The sequence below is a fragment of the Euprymna scolopes genome, chromosome 45, assembly GCF_053919585.1.
Source record: "Euprymna scolopes isolate OS-2025 chromosome 45, ASM5391958v1, whole genome shotgun sequence".
NCBI classification, from domain to species: Eukaryota; Metazoa; Mollusca; class Cephalopoda; order Sepiida; family Sepiolidae; genus Euprymna; species Euprymna scolopes.
This window is the reverse complement of record NC_136526.1, coordinates 37,521,471-37,542,232: the sequence shown is the minus strand read 5'-3', so window position 1 is coordinate 37,542,232 and position 20,762 is coordinate 37,521,471. Positions and strand designations below refer to the sequence as shown.

Below are 20,762 nucleotides of genomic sequence, written 5' to 3'. Positions count from 1 at the left end.
GTCTTTCCTATTTATAGATGTACTAGCCTGGGTGCCCGGCATTGCCCAGCATTGCCCGGTGTTGCCCGGGTGTTTGTAGGTGTGTGCTGAACAAAAAAAAAAAAAAAAAAGAAAAGTTGCAGTAGACAGACAGGCTCGAATCCATGACGCAAAGGCGGAAAAGAAAGTGGCGGTGAGTTGCAATATTTCATAATCGGGTAGTTATTTATTTGGTTTCCACCACACCAAAATGTGGCACAAGGCCGGGAGGTAGAAATAGGCAAGCTCCCCTAAAGGAGGGGCACTCTTGCCTCATCAAAAATTGCCTGCCCCCCCCCGTCGGCATTCCCCGGTAGGAGTGCCTCAGGCGACAAGCAATTATCTTGCCCCACCGGAAAGCCCGGAGGCAAGGCCTGTGGGGGTGGACCTCCTAGGTAGTACCCAAGCGGTGTACCTCAGTCCGACAGGTGCTGGGCTGAATCTCGGCCCCTCACCTGTCCGGCTGAGTGTCAAGAACGGATTCTTGACGAGTACGACTAGCGTGTCTCCCTGCAGCCGAAGCCGCTAGGAGACACATCCCATCATCCAAGATGAATAATGGGGTAGTTATTTAATTGCCGCCCACATCGGCAATATTTGGCACAAGGCCTGGAAAGTGGGAACCCCACAGGCTCCCCTAAAGGAGGGGCACTCCTACAATTTTAAAAATTACCTGAGTAACCCCGTCGGCATTCCCCGGTCGGGGCGCCTTAGGCAGCAAGCAATAAACTTGCCCCACCGGAAAGCCCGGTGGCAAGGCCTGGGAGGGTGGACCTCCTAGGTATTACCCAGGCGGTGTACCTCAGTCCAACAGGTGCTGGGCCGGTTCCCGGCGCCTCACATATCGGGCTGAGTGTCAAGTAATGAATCCTTGACGAGTACTACTACCCTGTCTCCCTGCAGCTGAAGCCGCTTGGGGTATGATTCCGCACAGCCGGGAGATTCTATTTATAAACGATGCTGTTAGGAACTGACGAATCAAATTAATTCACGTTCTGCTACCAACCAATCAGAAACCAGAATTGTTCCATAAATATTTAACCTTTTCTGTAGCAATTTCGCATATGTTTTCTTCGTGTCAACACGGGAAGAATCTTTTGCTCTGTGGATTCCAACTCAAGAACTGTCTACTGCAAACCAGTCACCTCCAGGGCTTGTGTAGAAGAACTAACCATCAGAAACTGTTCTGAAACTAAACATGGCTTACACTTCTAGAATGTGTGAGCAAAAAGAAAAAAGAAAAAAAGGAAAAAAGAAAAAAAGGGAAAAAAAAGGAAAACTGTGAGCGCAAAAAAAAAAAAAATACGAGTAGTAAGCAGGTTCGAATTCGTAATGCACCAGAGGAAAAAGAGTGAAAAAAAAAAAAAAATCAAACTTTCTTATTTTTATTTTTTTACCGTGGTTGTGACGTCACGGGCGGTCGAAATAACGCCTTTTATGCGACGTCATTGACGTGAGGGTCGAATGACTTGCAAAAAATGTCAGCATAAAAAACAACCCTCCCTGTAGGAAACTGCCTAATTGGGGGTGAAAGAATTAATGTTGTTTGCCAATTGTTCTATATTTGTCGTCCGAAGGGCCGAGCTTCAAAACAGTACCGATCACGTGAAAATCTGTAGCTTCTGTTGAAAGTTTTAGGCAGATATACATACATACATGCATGCATACATTTAAACAGACAAGTGAGATTTATATTATAGATGACGTGAACACAGACACCTCCCCCACCCATCACAATGTCTATATTCATAAAATTATAAAACAACTAGAAAAAATCTGATCCGGCAAGTTATCCTTTGAGGTTGGATTGGATTGCTTGAGCCAGGAAAAATGAGTTTGTAAAACCAGTTAAATTTTGTTTTTAAAATAAAGACAAAATCCGAAATTTATCTCTTCCTCCTTGTTATATCTAACTACTACACATTTTTTAAATAACACCTCTCTCCACCCGGGCTGCCTACTGATATTTTTACCCACCCCCCGGGCTGCCTACTGATATTTTTAACCCCCCCCCCCGCCCCGGGCTGCCTACTGATATTTTAACCCCCCCCCCCGGGCTGCCTACTGATATTCTTACCCCCCTCCCCCGGGCTGCCTACTGATATTTTTACCCCTCACCCCGGGCTGCCTACTGATATTTTTACCCCCCCTCGGGCTGCCTACTGATATTTTTACCCCCCCCCCCCCGACTGCCTACTGATATTTTTATTCACCCCTACCCCACCCCCGGGCTGCCTACTGATATTTTTACCCCCCCCTCGGGCTGCCTACTGATATTTTTACCCCCCTCCCGACTGCCTACTGATATTTTTACCCACCCCCTACCCCACCCCCGGGCTGCCTACTGATATTTTTACCCCCCCCCCCCGACTGCCTACTGATTTTTACCCACCTCCTACCCCACCCCCGGGCTGCCTATGATATTTTTACCCCCACCCCGGGCTGCCTACTGATATTTTTACCCACCACCTGGGCTATCTACTGATATTTTTACCCACCCCCACCCCCGGGCTGCCTACTGATATTTTTACCCCACCCAACCCCCGGGTTGCCTACTGATATTTTTACCCCCCCCCCCGGGCTGCCTACTGTTATTTTTACCCCCACCGTTACTACCACTTTTTTTTTTCGGGATTCCTTACTGCACCACCTACACACACCCGGGCAACACCGGGTACCCCCGCTAGTAAAATATAAATAAGTGATCCCCATTATTTTTTACCATTATTTAAACTATTATTTACTGATATACATCTTTTTCACCTTTTATTTTAGCCTCCTATACGCGTACCCCTGTTTCCTTCTTATATTTTTTTTTACTTTTTTATTTTTATGCATTCTTCATTTCTAAACTAAATGTTCTTACGCCAGCTTTTTTTTTTTCTTTTCATATTTTGTACTAGCAGGGCCCGTTTACTGACGTTGCCCAATAGTAGCATGCCCTACCTCCGGCATAAAAAATGAAAGTACAACTATTGTTGTTGTTGCCCAACCTCCAACCTCCTCATGTTAAGAACGGCTTTCAGAATGGACATCCTCAACCTCCCCATGTTGAGAACAGCTTTCGGAATAGACACCCCATTTTGTGAGTGGGGTTGGGGTTGAAAAATAATTGTCTGAAATGTCATTTTGATAATAGCTATCAGGATTCGAACATGCAAATATTATGAACCAACAAAAAAATAAGTGGTTGCAGTGTTGGTCATCACGTGCATACTAATTTGGCGGGCAGGGTATGTTTCAGGGTATGGCATTTTTGTTGGCAATACTGGAGTTTAGGAAGCAAAATACTCTTGAACCCTCTATTACTTAAGAGGAACTAAATTCCTGTAGTCACCTGTATGTTAGCATGTAAAAATGGTACATGTACATCAAATCTGTTGCCAAGGTCGCTGGAAAGATGGTGGGATCCTTCTACCGCTCCAGAAGATATCTCACTACTGATGCAATTCTCTATCTATATAAAAGCTAAGTACGTCCAAGGATGGAGTACTGCTGCCACATCTGAGCAGGAGCTGCTAAAAACAGCCTATCCTGCCTTGACAGAGTACAAAATAGACTTCGTGGCTTAGTGGGGGATGCCCTTTTCTCTTCCCTGCAACCTCTCGCCCACAGAAGAGACGTTGCAAGCCTCTCTTTGTTTTATCGCTATTTCCATGGCAAGTACTCGTCTGAGCTCCAATCCCTCGTCCCCCCCTCGCCAATCTTTCACGAAAAACACCCGTCTGGCTGAAACTACTGTCAATAATTTTCCCCACTCTTTATCTGTGCCTAAAGCCAAACGTAGATTCCATGAGCAAAGCTTCTTTCTTAGAACTGCACGCCAGTGGAACTCTCTGCCGCTTGCCTGTTTCCCACCTGACTACAGCATGGACGTCTTCAAGTCCAACATAAACAAACTCCTGACAAACCGCCCCCTTAAGTAAGACACTCTATCAAAACCCCCAATACTAATGATTACTACAATACTTTCTCATTGATTACTGTACACGCAATGACCCTTATCCCTGAGTGGCCTTCGAGCCTTGATAAGTGGTGACCCCCATGTAAAAAAAATATAAACAGTATTTCAGAAAGTGACATTTTTAATAAGCTTAAAAAAATAAACAATATATAAACCTATTTATATATACACGTATTTAAATTTATATTTTAGACAATAGAAAAAGAATTTTTTTTTTTAGAATTTTGTAAGAAATATTGTTCACAAACATTTTTCAATATATATACCTAAAAGAAAATAAAACTGTGGAAATCAGGCAAAAACAATTTGTGACCTATTTGTGTTTAAAAATAAAAAGAAAATATTTAATATTAGTTATTACACATGCAAGACCTAAGAAAAAAAATTAAGCAACCCCCTAAAAAGATGAAAATAGTAATGAGTATCCGTGCGAGTGCAAAAAAAAAAAAAATTAACCACATTAGCCAGGATCGAACGTATAACGCTAGGAGGAAAAGTAAATAAAAAATAAAACGGGTTTCGAAATAACGCCTATAAAATATACATATTGCAAGGCATGAATGACTTTGCAAATGCCTTTCAAATGTATGTATCGCAAAGCGGTCATAAAAACTGACCCTTCCTTGCAAAGAACAGCCCAGTTGAAGATGAAAACTGTCAGGGTTCGTTACTTGCGTCGACAGTTGATTAAAGTATATAGCTGCAATAAATGGTATTAAACGAACTATAATAAAAACATTTTTTAAGGAAAGTTTATTTGTGGTCTACTTTAGCACAGCTACGATGTTGATGACGCCCCCCCTCTCTCTCTCTCTTTTACTTTCTATAGCTATCTCCATGTATATTAGTGTCCATACTGTCACGCTCTTATCGAAACCCTCCAATGCTGTAAGCATAAAGTGTAATAACCAGTAAAATAAGTAAACAAAGCATTGTATTCATATAAATAAAAAAAACAGCTGATTTATATTTGGCTATAACGATTGTAGCACATAGAGAGAGAGCGGCCATATTTGTAAAGGTTTAGCGTGTTTGTTTATTTAATAAGAATGTGTAATCCCGAATAAGCGATTAGTCGGAGGGCAGCCACTGAGAATGGCCGGAACTTGTAAAAGACAAAAATATTATTTTTTAACTGTGAAAAGGAAAGGTAAAGGGTTATCTATGAGCTTACAATCCAGTTACGAAGAGAGACAGGACAGTATATGTAGAAGGTGTATATTTATACCCGGTGTCAGTGAGAGGACTTTAGAATTAGAGAGAAAAATAGTAACTACTTCCTATAAAGATGGGATGATTGTGATGATGGCACTCCTAGGATAAAATGTAGGCTTGTATTATGATGACTAAATATGTCTAAAATGTCGTGCTAAAATTAAATAAGGTAGCAGCTAATACTATAGACATAATACATTTGGATGTGATGAGGAACATTTAGCTTAAATTATACTCTTCTTTCCTTATGGATCTGATGATATAATAAAGTTATATATAACATTTATTCATCATCTTTGTAATTGAATTGTATTATCTGATTTCAAAACCGTGTAGAGCTATTTCTATCTTGATAGGTTTGCTTTGTAAAACATATATTTTTATTAGCTTCATTAAATATATATATATATATATATATATATATATATATATATATATATATATATATATATATATATATATATACGAGCAAACAGTTAATAAAACATGTTAAAAAACACTTTGAAATGAGTTAAAAACATACAAGGTGGGCCAAAATAAGGGTCCTATTTTGAAAAAATTCATAAATTCATGTAAGTTTAAAGAAGTGTTTTTCGGCCAAAATTTGTTTTGTTTATTTCAAAAACATCTCGGAAGAATCAGTCTACATACACATAAAGTTTGGTGAGTTTAACTTTTATTTTGTGGAAGTTATTCAAATTTAAAGATAGGACCTTTATTTTGGCCCACCCTGTATTTAATCTGAAAAGGAAATACTAGATAAGTGGATAGTCCTTAATCCGCGGAGTTTAGAAGAAATACTTTCCTTCTTATCAGGGGGTAGAAATTAGCAAAATGCGGAATTGGATCAGATTAAATATATTTTAACTCATTTCAAAGTGTTTTTTAATATATTTTATTAACTTGTTTGCTCGTATTATAAGCTCTATCTCCTATTTGGTTTTACCAAGCTTTTACATCTGGCTGAGATTACTTTATAAATATTAATTCTTTAATATTTATAATATACTTTAATTTTACCATCTTGGATCATTTTAGTAAATTTAATTGTAATTTTTATTTTATATATATATATATATATATATATATATATAACTACTTCATTTACTCACATAAATTTAATATACGAAAGTATAGATTTATGCGTAAACTTTAAGTATTTACTTCAAAAGTGCTCAATACGTAGGTAGAGCTAGTTAGTAATTTATAAAATATATATGGCGATTAAGCTACACTGAATATTCTGCGTTTCATCCACTATAGGATTTGTCAGGCTTATGCGCATAAGCCTGACGAATCCTATAGTGGATGAAACGCAGAATATTCAGTGTTGCTTAATCGCCATATATATTTTATAAATTACTATATATATATATATATATATATATATATATATATATATATATATATATATATATATTTTGTGTACAGAAAGTTGTTAGTTGAGACAGGTCATTGGTACCGTCGGTTTCAAGCCCGATAATAAGGCCCGTTTAAGGTATCCTTATCGAGCTCTCTTCAGCCACACTTCCGGTTATAAGATAGACGAATATTGGCTGAAGAGAGCTCGATAAGGATACCTTAAACGGGCCTTATTATCGGGCTTGAAACCGACGGTACCAATGACCTGTCTCAACTAACAACTTTCTGTACACAAAATATAAGTACGCTCTTAAAATTTGGATTTTCCTTTTAATTGAGCACTCTGCTGGAATTCTTTTTCCAAAAAAACTAATCATATATATATATATATATATATATATATATATATAGTTATAGTTAATAATTTCATTCGGTTTTTCTATTTTTCTTAAAACATATATATATATATATATATATATATGTGTGTGTGTGTGTATGTATATATATATGTATATATATATATATATATAGTTAAAAAAAACAACATAATATGTATATATATATATATATATATAAATATGTATGTATATATATATATATAAATATATATGTATATATATATAAAAAAATTGACATAATAATTACATGTATGATTCAGCGCTACAAAACAGGTGAAGAATTGTACGTTTTAACATGCTTCTTTTTTTTTACAAGGTGGTGACCACTTATCAAGGCCCGGAAGCCACTCAGGGATAAGGGTTATTGTAAGTACAGTACGTTAGTGTGGATATTTAAAGTGTCTACTTAAGGGGGCGGTTCATCAGGAATTTGTTTACGTTGGACTTGAAAACATCCAAGTTGTAGTCAGGAGGGAAGCAAGCAGACGGAACAGAGTTCCACAGGCGTGCAGTTTATAGTAATGAATGGTAAGATAGACAGCATCTTGACATTTGAAATATAGACTTTTTGTCATTTATTTGTATATGCTCTATAGTTACATCGAACTTCATGAATTAAAGGATTGGTATGAATAAAAGGTGAAATATAATTGGATAAGCGTATTTTTCCATAAACATATATAAACATATCAGTTCAGCTCAGCTTTTTTTTTTTTTTTTTTGACTATGTATTGTTCATAACTTTACGTGCATATGTATGTATATATCAAAATGTTTTATTCTTGTCCAGGTGACCTACATCTAAAATTTCAAATGCTTAGACCCAAAATTGGCAGAGGAGTTTGGTAGAGTCTGCAAAGGTCAACTCTTTCAACTTTGACTAAATTTTCGCCCAAAAACCGATTAAAAAGCTTGCTGCATGTCCGAATACCTTTATGTAAATTTTCAAATGTTTAGACCCAAAATGGCTGAATAGTTTGCTAGAGACCGCGAAGGTCAAATCTTTTGAACTTTGAACCCTTGACAGCCAAATTTTTGGTCAAAAATCGAGTAAATAGCTTGCCCTACATCTGAATATACTTTGTGTAAAATTTAAAATGTTTAGACCAAACATTGGCTTAGTAATTTGGTATAGACTGCAGACGTCAACTTGCTTTTAAGTTTGACCCCAATTTTGACCCCTTAACATTTATTGTTCTGGGCTCAAATCAAATTAAAAAGTTTGATCCATGTCCAAGTAACCTACATCTAAAATTTCAAGTGTTTAGACCCAAAAATTGGCGGAGGAGTTTGGTAGAGTTCTCAAAGTTCAAATCGTTGAACTTTGACCCCTTGACCATCATAATTTCTGACCAAAAACCGATTAAAAAGATTTTCCCAAATCTCAATATCTGTTATGTCAAATATCGAATTCATAGACTGAAAAATGACAGAGTAGTTTGGTAGGGAAACGTACACACACAGACAGAAATTTCACTTATATATATATATACTAGCAATTGCGCCCGGCTTTGCTCGGGCCCTATGTACTGTTAATAATTGTATGTGCATATGTATATATTAACAAGTGGGAATATGTACGGTAATGCCTTTCTATGTAATAGGCTTCCTTTACTACCATAAAGAAAAGGTTGGTAAAGACCGCAGGCGTCAAATTTCTTTTTAACTTTGACCCCAATTTTAACACCCGTAACATTTAGTAATTGCCTGTATTTTTGAGATGAGGTGTTTTCATTTATTGAGATTGTCGGACTGACTTCCTCATCTTGGTTGTTATAACGTTTCAGCCATTTTACCCTCTGGCCTTCATCAGGTGTTTTGTATCGAACTGGGGAACCGTTTGTTAGGAATCTCGGACCCAACCCGTTATTATTATTACGGGGGTCCTAATGACATATGGCCGAGTGGTCCTAGACGTTGTATCAAAGTTTACAGTTATTCAAAGGTGCTGAGTTCAATCCTGAATGAAGGCAGTGAAAAGTAACATTCAAAACAGATAATCAGCAACTATGTCCCAGAGCCTAGCTGGAGTCCGAAAACGGTACCCCCGTAATAATAATAAAGGGTTGGGTTCAAGACTCCTAACAAACGGTTCCCCAGTTCGATACAAAACAGCTGATGAAGGCCGGAGGGTAAAACGGCCGAAACGTTATAACAACCAAGATGAGGAAGTCAGTCCGACAATCTCAATAAACCCTTAACATTTATTCTTTTTGGCTCAAATTAAATTAAAATGTTTGACTCTTGTCCAAGTAACCTACATCGAAAATTTTAACTGTTTACACCCAAACGGTGGAGGAGTTTGGTAGAGTCTGCAAACGTCAACTCTGTAAACTTTGGCCTCTTGCCAGCCAAATTTTTCACCCAAAAGCTGATTAAAAAGCTTGCTGCATGTCTGAATACCCTTCATTTAAAATGTCACATGTTTAGACCCAAAATAGCTTTAATAGTTTGCTAGAGACCGCAAAGGTAAAATCTTTTGAGCTTTGAGCCCTATGGAAGCCAAATTTTCAGAAAAAAAAAATTAAAGAGCTTGCCCTATGTCTGAATACACTTTATGTAAAATTTCAAATGTTTAGACCAAAAATTGGCTTACTTATTCGTTAGGACCGCAAAGATGAATTTTTTAAAACTTTGACCCCAATTTTGACCCCTTAACATTTATTGTTTTGGGCTCAAATAAAGTTAGTAAGTTAGATCGATGTCCAAGTAAACTATATATAACATTTCAAGTGTTTAGACCAAAAATTGGCAGAGGAGTTTGGTAGAGTTTTCAAAGGTCAAATCGTTAAACTTTTACCCCTTAACAGCAAAATTTCTGTCCGAAACCCAATTAAAAAGATTTTCCCAAATCTCAATACTCCGTATGTAAAATTTCGAGTCTGTAGACCGAAAATTGACAGAGTTATTTAGTAGGGAAATGTACACAGACAGACAGACAGACAGACAGACAGACATGTTCACTTTTATAGATATACTAGCATTTCAGCCCGGCGTTGCCCGGGTGTTTGGAGGTGTATGCTGAGCAAACAAAAAAAAAAGAGTAAATTTTTTTTTTAATTTGACCCCTATTATGACCCCTTAAAATTTTTAGTTTCGGGCTCAAATCACTTTATTAAATTAGATCCAGGTTCAAGGAACCTATATCTAAAATTTCAAGTGTCTAGACCCAAAATTGTTGGAGGAGTTTGGTAGAGTTCTTAGAGGTCAAATCGTTGAAATTTGACCCCTTAACAGCCAAATTTCTGGCTGACACCCGTCACATCGATTTTCCCAAATCTCAGTACCCGGTATTTCAAATTTCGAGTGTATAGACTAAAAATTGACAGAGTTATTGCGTAGGGAAATGTACACAGACAGACAGACAGACAGACAGACAGACAGACAGACACGTTAACTTTTATAGATATATAGATATATAGATAGATTGGTTGAGATAGCAAGCTTTAGCCGTGTGGATTTCTTTAGAATCAAAATTCTTCAACTGGAACATTCCAATCCAGAAAGGAATGTGACATTTTTAAAGACACCGAAAATGAGATTTAAGGAATAATTATTTAAGTCTATTTCTCAGTATATTGTATTTCAAATTGTAATGTTCAGAATATTTTGTGGCTATTGCAAACAACTCGACGTCAGACAACATAATGCGATAAAAAAATATGCATAAGCGATAAAAATAGTTTTATTTTGTTTTTATATATATATATATATATATATATATATATATATATATATATATATATGTATGTATGTATGTATGTATATATATATATATGTATATATGTATATTAGTATATTATGTTGTTTTATATATATATATATATATATATATATGTATATATATATATATGTATATATATATATATATATATATATACATACATATATATATATATATGTTTACAAAATCGAGTTTAACAAATCGGAAGTGGTGCTCTGTGTAAAAATGCCACAGAGTTAAAGTGAAACGAAGCGAAATATTGTAAATAAATAATTTTTATACTAGTGTGGTGGAGCACCTGGCTTGGCCCGGGCATTAAATACGCTTAAATATGATAATTTAATTTGTCCACATTTCGTATATACTATTATAGAGTCGTGATTTCAAAAGTGAAAAAAATTATTTAGTTGCCAGCGAAACTGTAACATTCAAAGCTGGTGACGTTACCACTGTGCCAACGTGACACGCATATGAACTGATTAAAAATTAAAAATAAACTAAGATGAATGTACAACATGTTTATTTATTTTTTCCAATGTACAAAATGTTTATTTATTTTTTCCAATTTTGACCCATTTTAATTTTAACTATTTTAATCATTTTTGACCCATTAAAAACTATTTTAACCATTTTTGACCCCTTAAAAACTATTTTAGCCATTTTAGACCCCTGAAAAACTATTTTAATCATTTTTGACCCATTAAAAACTATTTTAACCATTTTTGACCCCTTAAAAACTATTTTAACCGTTTTTGACCCCTTAAAAACTATTTTAACCATTTTTGACCCCTTAAAAACTATTTTAACCCGCTAAAGACCATTAAACGAACGGCCCGTAAAAAATGCAATCAGTTGAGGCCTCTAGCGCCGTTCTATGACTTTTAGTTTTGGAGGAGATAGAGTTTGAAAATATGGAGACAGACAGACAAACCGACAGACAGATCGATAGACAGACAAACATATAGTCGTTTATATATTAGATTTCAGTAAGTGACATTACTTCAGTGGTTTCCAAAGTTTTCGAATGAGGTAGCTGATTTTCTAGAACCATGCGGGTCAAAATGAAAGAAATTACCTGAAAGTTATAATTTTATTTTATTTTTTGTTTCTTTTTTTAATTCTTTGAGATGAGACTTCATAATTTGTGTAGTTGTTCTTTTGCGGACTGTTATTCTCATCTTAATAGTAGTTGTTGTTTCAACGCGTTTCAGCCAACTCATCCTCTGGCCTTCTTCAAATGGTTAACCGCAATGGGATAGGCATGTTGAGCCTGCAACTATATCCCCAGTAATTATTGCCTTCTATAATTCTTGTTGTTTCACCAAGTTCCAAATCCACTGGCCTGCTTTGGGTAGGATTGAAACCGCTATCTTCAGACAATCATCACCTGGAACCATAGAGACTCACTGCCTCTATCCACTGTGCGAAAAGCCCTGAAGTGCGATCAAGTTTGACTTTTATAGTTTTATAAATCCAATCTTGTGTTCTTATCTGCCTGATAATATCTGGTCTTCCATTGTTGAGTCCGTACCGAATGGTATCATATATTATTTTTAGTTTCATTTTTTGGAATCCTTTGAAAGGATGAGTTGGCCCAAAACATGGTAGAACAACAATTGGGTCGAGATCGCAGTGTAGTATCTGTTCTTCAGATGTTGTACTTCAATTTCTTGTTCGCTGTCAGTGGAGGAGAAGTCCTTCACGACTGAGACAATTTTAAATTTTTGTTCCTTTTCTCCCCGTTAAAAAACAACCCTGATGTCTAACCCTGTCCCGTGTAAATACGAACGACAATTTTTTTTTTATTATTACATTTTCACCCCAAACAAGGCACATTGCCACTTTGGTGTAGGGGTCTACTATCACGGGCAGCAACTACTGGGACACTATGTAGGGAGTTGAGCAGCAAGATGTCGGTTCACGTTACATTTGAACTTCTGCATGTCAGTACAGTTAGGGAAGCAGGGACCTGGAATGGAATTCCAGAGTCTAGCGGTTCTGGGGAAGAAACTACTGGAGTAGAAAGATCTTTTACATCTAGGGATCTCTACTGTGTGGGGGTGGGATTTAGCTGCTTGTCAGGTTTGTCGGGGGTATTTATGTCGTGGGGGCACAAGTGTCTGCAGTTCGTCAGAGCATTCACCATTAAAATACTTGTAGAACAGGCAGAGGGATGCAACGTTTCGTTGATGGGACAGAGGCTGAAGCTTAGATGCCAGTTCAGGGCCTATCAGATTGGCGACTCTCTTTTGAACCTTGTCTAGGAGCGAGAGACTAGCAGCAGATGCACCAGCCCAAATGTGACAGCAATACTCCATACATGGGCGAATGGTGGCCTTATAGAGGTACAGGATACTTTCAGGTGTCAGTAGTTTTGTAGCATGGTAGAGAAAACCTACCTCCTTCGCAGCGGCCCTGGCAATGTTTTCAGTATAATTGTTCCAACTCATATTTCCTGTGAACGTTAGGCCAAGCAGTTTGAAAGATGTGCTCTCAGATAGGGAGTCACTGGCCATTGCTATTGGTGGCAGAGAAGGTTTCTTGTAATTATTGAAGGAAACCAGTTCAGTCTTGGCAGCATTGAATGTGATCATCCATTTATGTCCCCATTCTACTACAGATTGGAGGTCATCCTCTAGTGTTTCTGCCATTTCTTTAGCTATGTGTTCATTTGTTTTCCTGTCATGCCTGTTATAGAGTGTGGTGTCATCAGCATATATACCCAACTCAGAGGCAGTTTTGTCGGGGAGGTCATTAATAAATATTAGGAACAATAGAGGTCCAAGGAGACCCCTGAAGATGAAGATAACAGTCTGCCAAAAATAAACAAATAAATATACAAATGACCAGCAATGTTTTGTACGGTTTCGCTCATTAGATTTTAGTCATTTTTTTAACGAAAAGAAAAAAAAATACACTACTTTCACATATTTACATATTTTTCCTGTGAGAGAGAGGTTGCAAAGAAGAAAAAAGCGTAGGAGCCAATCAAATTACAGATACGTTTCTGTAATTTATCAAAAACCTTCAAATGAGACGCAGATTCACCAACGCAAATATGACAACAATACTCCATACATGGTTTGATATTAGATTTTTAGAGATAAAGAATATCCTCTGGTGGTTGAATTTTAATTAAATGAATGAATACAATAAATAAATTAAATAAATTGCAAAAATAAAAATAAATTGCAAAAATGAATTAAATGAATAAACTTAAAAATAAATTAAATAAATAAATCTAAAAAAAATGAACAGCATAAAAAAATAAATAAATAAATTAAAAATTAATTAAATAAGTAAAATAAATCAAGGAATGAATTAAATTGAATAAATAAATTAAATAAATTGCAAAAATTAAAATAAATTTCAAAAATGAATTAAATGAATAAACTTAAAAATAAATTGAATAAATAAATCTAAAAAAAATAAACAGCATAAAAAAATAAATAAATTAATTAAAAATTAATTAAATCAGTAAAATAAATCAAGGAATGAATTAAATTGAATAAATAAATTAAATAAATAAATTTAAAAAAATAATTTATTAATAAATCAAATAAATTTAGTTAATTCAATAAATCTTTTTTCAATTTTCAGCTAAATGTAATGCATTCTTCTTACCAACGATAATGGCATCAAATTTTAATTTGCAGATTGTTTTTTTGCCGGAATTCTTTGAGGATTTTTTGTTTTTTTTGACTGATGTTTTTGCGGACTTTGAGTTTGGTTTCCCCTGTGGTCCTTTCGATTTCTTCGATGTAATCTGAGGTTGGCGTGTTTCCACTGACTTTTTCTCAGATCCCTCAGACCTACTCGACAACAAAGTTTTGGGATTCGGAGTTGAAGTGGTCTTTTCTGGCGAGTCTCTGCTTGGTTTAGCGGTTGTGTACCGAGCACCTAAAAAAAAAAAAATGATTGCCATTAATTAGAAAGCATTATTATTTTAAATATAATGTGGAACAATAAAAGTGTCGCCCTAAAGAAAACAACACCTCAGCTTTATTTTAAAACTTTTATTGAAAAAATCAATCCAGGTAACTTGATTCAATGTAGTAGAGCTGACATCTATTCAATGCAGTTGCGTTCTGTCTCAATCATTGCCTCGATATGGATCCGAGAGGAGGGAGGATGCCTTTCCACAAGCGCTAGCGAGAACTCACTGAACATTTGGCAGATGGTGGCGATCAGGCTGGCTTTGGTGTTGTAGGAGGTCATGTTGGTGATGTTCTTGACCAAACGAAGTAGTCGAGTGGGTTCAGGTCGGGGAAGGCGAGGAGGCCAGTGAGAGAAGGGTATAAAGTCATAGTACTCCTTCTGAAGCCAAGCCTGGATATCTTTGGACTTGTGGGCTAGCGTCAAGTCCTACTGCCGCACCCAGGGTCTGCCAGTAGCCACCTGATTACACCAAGGGATCACCACCCTCTTCAGTACATCCAAGTACACTTTGGTGTTGACTTTCAAGCTGACTTCAAAGACGTGAGGTGGCATGATGTGGCCCTTTCTTGAAACCACACCAAAGACTATAAAGGGTCGTCCGATGCATTGAACTATGCCCTCAAGCCTTGAATCGTCCGGATTTTCATTTTGAGGATGTTGGCAATAGTCTTCTTTTCATAACTTGTATCGGTAGAGAGCATGCGTTGTACAGCGGCGCATCTCTAATCTTGTTCGTTGAACATTGTGTCACATTCAGACATGATAGAAGGCTCCTATCGCTCTTGGGATTTGTACACAACTGGCCAACTAGAAGATGGTCTGCACCACAAAAAAAAAAAAACGGTTTTTATCAAATGGAAATGGAATCATGTCGTCTTTTCTAAGACGACAATTTCATTGTTCCATCCTGCCATATGATACTATCACACAAGTCATTATTACACATAAAGTTATTATTACTGTTAAAATCGACCCAACGTTTATTTATTAGATTTATTTTCATGTAATTCACTTTTTAAATTTATTTAATTCATTTTAAAATTTATTTATTTAATTCATTTTTTTAAATTTAAATCTATTTAATTCACTTGTACTTTATTTGATTAATTTATTGTATTTATTTATTTACTGCATAAGAAATAAATATGGAATAATGATTTAAAATTCTGTTCGATCTACTCTGATCAATTAAGCACGCAAAGTCCACATTTGCTCCGAAAAGCTTTGGGTACAATGGAAAGTCAGCTTCAATGACTCGTTTCGTTTTTTGTGCTTCTGAGTTTGAGACGGATTTTCACGAGGTTGGTATCAGTTTGAAGCTGGACCCTTCGGACGACAAATATCGAAAATTTGGTTAAAAACATTAATTCCTTTATTCTCAACTTGTCACTTTTCTACAAGGAGGGGTCGCTTTTTTCACCGATATTTTCGAAAGTCATCTCTTTTCGATTGACTAGCCTTAATTTAAGCCTTCGCCACTTCTGGTTTGCGATGGACGCAACGGCAAAAACGTCACCTTTTTTTTTCACATTCTTTTCCTCCTTCACGGTATAGGTTTGAGGCCGCCTGCCTTCTAACACATTTTTTTTGCTCAACACCGCCCCCCCAAACACCCGGGCAACGCCAGGCACCCAGGCTAGTCTATAATATAAATCTCAATCGTCGGTTTGTGTGAATGTATGTATGTTATTTCTCTGCCAAAAACTTTCGACTGGCGCAACGGATCATGACGAGATCAGTATCGTGTTGAAGCTCAACGTCTCGGACGACAAATATCGAAAAATTGGCCCCAAATATTAATCACCCTCAACTGGGCAGTTTTCTACAAGGAAGGGGGTAGGTTTTTGCGTTGCCATTTCCGCAAGAAATTGTATCAGTTGAATTAACTATGCTTAAATTTAACATTCTGAATTTACGGTCAGCGGCTAAGACGTCATGTTCTTTTAAACTTTTTTGTTCTCCTTTGCATTACGAGTTCGAGCCTGCCTGCCTACTATCACTTTTATTTTAACACCTCTGCCTACTGTTGTTTTCATTCCCCACCCCCGCTACTACATCACCTAAACACCCGGGCAACACCAAATACCCTCACTAGTCTATAAACATAAAAGCGAAAATGTATGTATGTATGTATGTATGTGTGTTCGCTTTTTCTGTGTGTCTACAAAAGGTTTCTTTCAGAGAAGCGGTCGGTCGGTTCACAACTTTTTAAAACTTTTTATATCACATATAAATCGTAATATCTCACAGTTAACAACGAAGCTCGCCTGTCTATTTAATTTGCTCGATTTCGGGAAGATAAATATTCAATATTTGTCGCTCGCCGCATGTGGGTTAGTCTTTATCCTGTAATATCTTGGGGGTGGGGGAAAAAAGCGTTCAGTAGTAAATGAATACTATCCCGCAGTCAAACTTTACCTCATTAACTCATTAAAATGAGCACCTGCTAAATCCAAGTAATTAAATAAATTCAAATGTGTTTCCGTTAGCATCTCGCGGTGGGGAATGGTTAACATCGCACGTTTTTTTTCTTTTTTTTACACAACTTTGCCTCAAGGGTTCGGGTTCGATCCTCATACTTACTTTTTTTTTACCTCCTCCCCCTCCCAAACACCCGGGCAACGCCGGTTACCCTCGCTAGTAATAAATAAACGTCAAAGATCTGACTATAAACAAAAGTAACTTTAATAAAAAAAATCTCGTAAAAATATCCTTATAAAACCCTTCTCCTACCGTAAAGGTTTTGTATCGCCTCCACGTCGTCCGTGTTGAGTTCAAAGTTTGCATCAAATCCTTTGTAGAAAGGTTGCATGACAGCGTTGGGTGTAGTTGAATGGCCTAATCCAAGAACATGACCGAGCTGGTGAGTGGCCACATGTAGAAGGTCAACGCCGTCCTCGTCCAATGACCATCGTTCTGTATCATCAAAATGGGCACTGCCTTCATGAGGGCCCGAACCCGGGAAGAAAGAATGGGCCAATATGTTACCTGAATGAAAACAAAGATATAAGATAAGTTGCGAAAGAAAATTGTGTGTGACAAAAGATTTAAATTAGTTCCAATTAACTTATTAAGATTTTAATTACTTCAAATTAACTTGTTAAGATTTCAATTAGTTCAAATTAACTTATTAAGATTTACATTAGTTCAAATTAACTTATTAAGATTTCAATTAGTTCAAATTAACTAATTAAGATTTCAATTTGTTCAAATTAACTTATTAAGATTTAAATTAGTTCAAATCAACTTATTAAGATTTCAATTAGTTCAAATTAACTTATTAAGATTTTAATTAGTTCAAATTAACTAATTAAGATTTCAATTAGTTCAAATTAACTTATTAAGATTTCAATTAGTTCAAATTAACTTATTAAGATTTCAATTAGTTCAAATTAACTTATTAAGATTTCAATTAGTTCAAATTAACTTATTAAGATTTACATTAGTTCAAATTAACTAATTAAGATTTCAATTTGTTCAAATTAACTAATTAAGATTTCAATTTGTTCAAATTAACTAATTAAGATTTCAATTAGTTCAAATTAACTTATTAAGATTTCAATTTGTTCAAATTAACTAATTAAGATTTCAATTAGTTCAAATTAACTTATTAAGATTTACATTAGTTCAAATTAACTTATTAAGATTTACATTAGTTCAAATTAACTAATTAAGATTTCAATTAGTTCAAATTAACTAATTAAGATTTCAATTAGTTCAAATTAACTTATTAAGATTTAAATTATTTCAAATTAACTTATTAAGATTTCAATTAGTTCAAATTAACTAATTAAGATTTCAATTAGTTCAAATTAACTAATTAAGATTTCAATTAGTTCAAATTAACTAATTAAGATTTCAATTAGTTCAAATTAACTAATTAAGATTTCAATTAGTTCAAATTAACTTATTAAGATTTCAATTTGTTCAAATTAACTAATTAAGATTTCAATTTGTTCAAATTAACTTATTAAGATTTCAATTAGTTCAAATTAACTAATTAAGATTTCAATTAGTTCAAATTAACTAATTAAGATTTCAATTTGTTCAAATTAACTTATTAGGATTTCAATTCGTTCAAATTAACTAATTAAGATTTTAATTAGTTCAAATTAACTTATTAAGATTTTAATTAGTTCAAATTAACTTATTAAGATTTTAATAAGTTCAAATTAACTAATTAAGATTTCAATTGGTTCAAATTAACTTATTAAGATTTCAATTAGTTCAAATTACCTTATTAAGATTTCAATTAATTCAAATTAACTTACTAAGATTTCAATTAGTTCAAATTAACTTATTAAGATTTCACTTTGTTCAAATTAACTTATTAAGATTTCAATTTGTTCAAATTAACTTATTAAGATTTCAATTAGTTTAAATTAACTTATTAAGATTTTAATTAGTTTAAATTAACTAATTAAGATTTCAATTAGTTCAAATTAACTAATTAAGATTTCAATTACTTCAAATTAACTTATTAAGATTTTAATTAGTTCAAATTAACTAATTAAGATTTCAATTAGTTCAAATTAACTAATTAAGATTTCAATTAGTTCAAATTAACTAATTAAGATTTCAATTAGTTCAAATTAACTTGGTGAGATTTCAATTAGTTCAAATTAACTTATTAAGATTTCAATTAGTTCAAATTAACTTGTTAAGATTTCAATTAGTTCACATTAACTTATTAAGATTTCAATTAGTTCAAATTAACTTAGTAGGATTTCAATTAGTTCAAATTAACTTATTAAGATTTCAATTTGTTCAAATTAACTTATTAAGATTTTAATTAGTTCAAATTAACTTATAAAGATTTCAATTAGTTCAAGTTAACTTATTAAGATTTTAATTAGTTCAAGTTAACTTATTAAGATTTTAATTAGTTCAAATTAACTTATTAAGATTTTAATTAGTTCAAATTAACTTATTAAGATTTTAATTAGTTCAAATTAACTTATTAAGATTTTAATTAGTTCAAATTAACTTATTAAGATTTTAATTAGTTCAAGTTAACTTATTAAGATTTTAATTAGTTCAAATTAACTTATTAAGATTTTAATTAGTTCAAATTAACTTATTAAGATTTCAATTAGTTCAAATTAACTTATTAAGATTTTAATTAGTTCAAATTAACTTATTAAGATTTCAATTAGTTCAAATTAAATTATTAAGATTTTAATTAGTTCAAGTTAACTTATTAAGATTTTAATTAGTTCAAATTAACTTATTAAGATTTTAATTAGTTCAAATTAACTTATTAAGATTTACATTAGTTCAAATTAACTTGTTAAGATTTCAATTTGTTCAAATTAACTTATTAAGATTTCAATTAGTTCAAATTAACTTATTAAGATTTAAATTATTTCAAATTAACTTATTAAGATTTCAATTAGTTCAAATTAACTTATTAAGATTTCAATTAGTTCAAATTAACTTATTAAAATTTCAATTAGTTCAAATTAACTTATTAAAGTTTCACTTTGTTCAAATTAACTTATTAAGATTTCAATTAGTTCAAATTAACTAATTAAGATTTCAATTAATTCAAATTACCTTATTAAGATTTCAATTTGTTTAAATTAACTTATTAAGATTTCAATTTGTTCAAATTAACTTGTTAAGATTTCAATTTGTTCAAATTAACTTATTAAGATTTAAATTAGTTCAAATTAACTTATTAAGATTTCAATTAGGTCAAATTAACTTATTAAGATTTAAATTAGTTCAAATTAACTTATTAAGTCCCAGGGTATCTAAAGATTTTATTATCGAGTCGAAATTTTGTCTGATGATTGGTTAGGATACACAAATCGAAAGCAAAATATTTACTTTCATTAATGCAACACTGGGTACATGTGATATATTTCAGAAATTAAGAGGCTATACATTCAATCTCTGCCCCCCCCCACACTCGCCAATCTATCAAGCGATAAACACCCGTCTAGCTGAAACCACTGTCAGTAATTTTCCCCATTCTTTATCTGTGTCTAAATCAAAACGTAGATTCCATGAACAACGCTTCTTTCTTAGAAGTGCACGCCTGTGGAACTCTTTTCCGTTTGCCTGTTTCCCACATGACTACAACTTGGATGTCTTCAAGCCCAACATAAACAAATTCCTGATGAACCGCCCACTTAAG

The 20,762-nt window shown here is 34.1% G+C and overlaps 1 protein-coding gene across 1 annotated transcript in view; it reads right to left on the bottom strand.

Annotated features, from left to right (window-relative positions):
- LOC145269453 (stromelysin-2-like) overlaps positions 1-20,762 on the bottom strand; it is a 222,416-nt gene that overhangs the window by 125,458 nt on the left and 76,196 nt on the right. Inside the window, exons 7-8 of the mRNA XM_080125129.1 lie at positions 17,354-17,608; positions 14,306-14,581 (exon numbers count right to left, since the gene is read on the bottom strand). Of these exons, the coding sequence (XP_079981255.1) occupies positions 14,306-14,581; positions 17,354-17,608 (531 nt within the window). The remainder of the gene's footprint in view (positions 1-14,305; positions 14,582-17,353; positions 17,609-20,762) is intronic.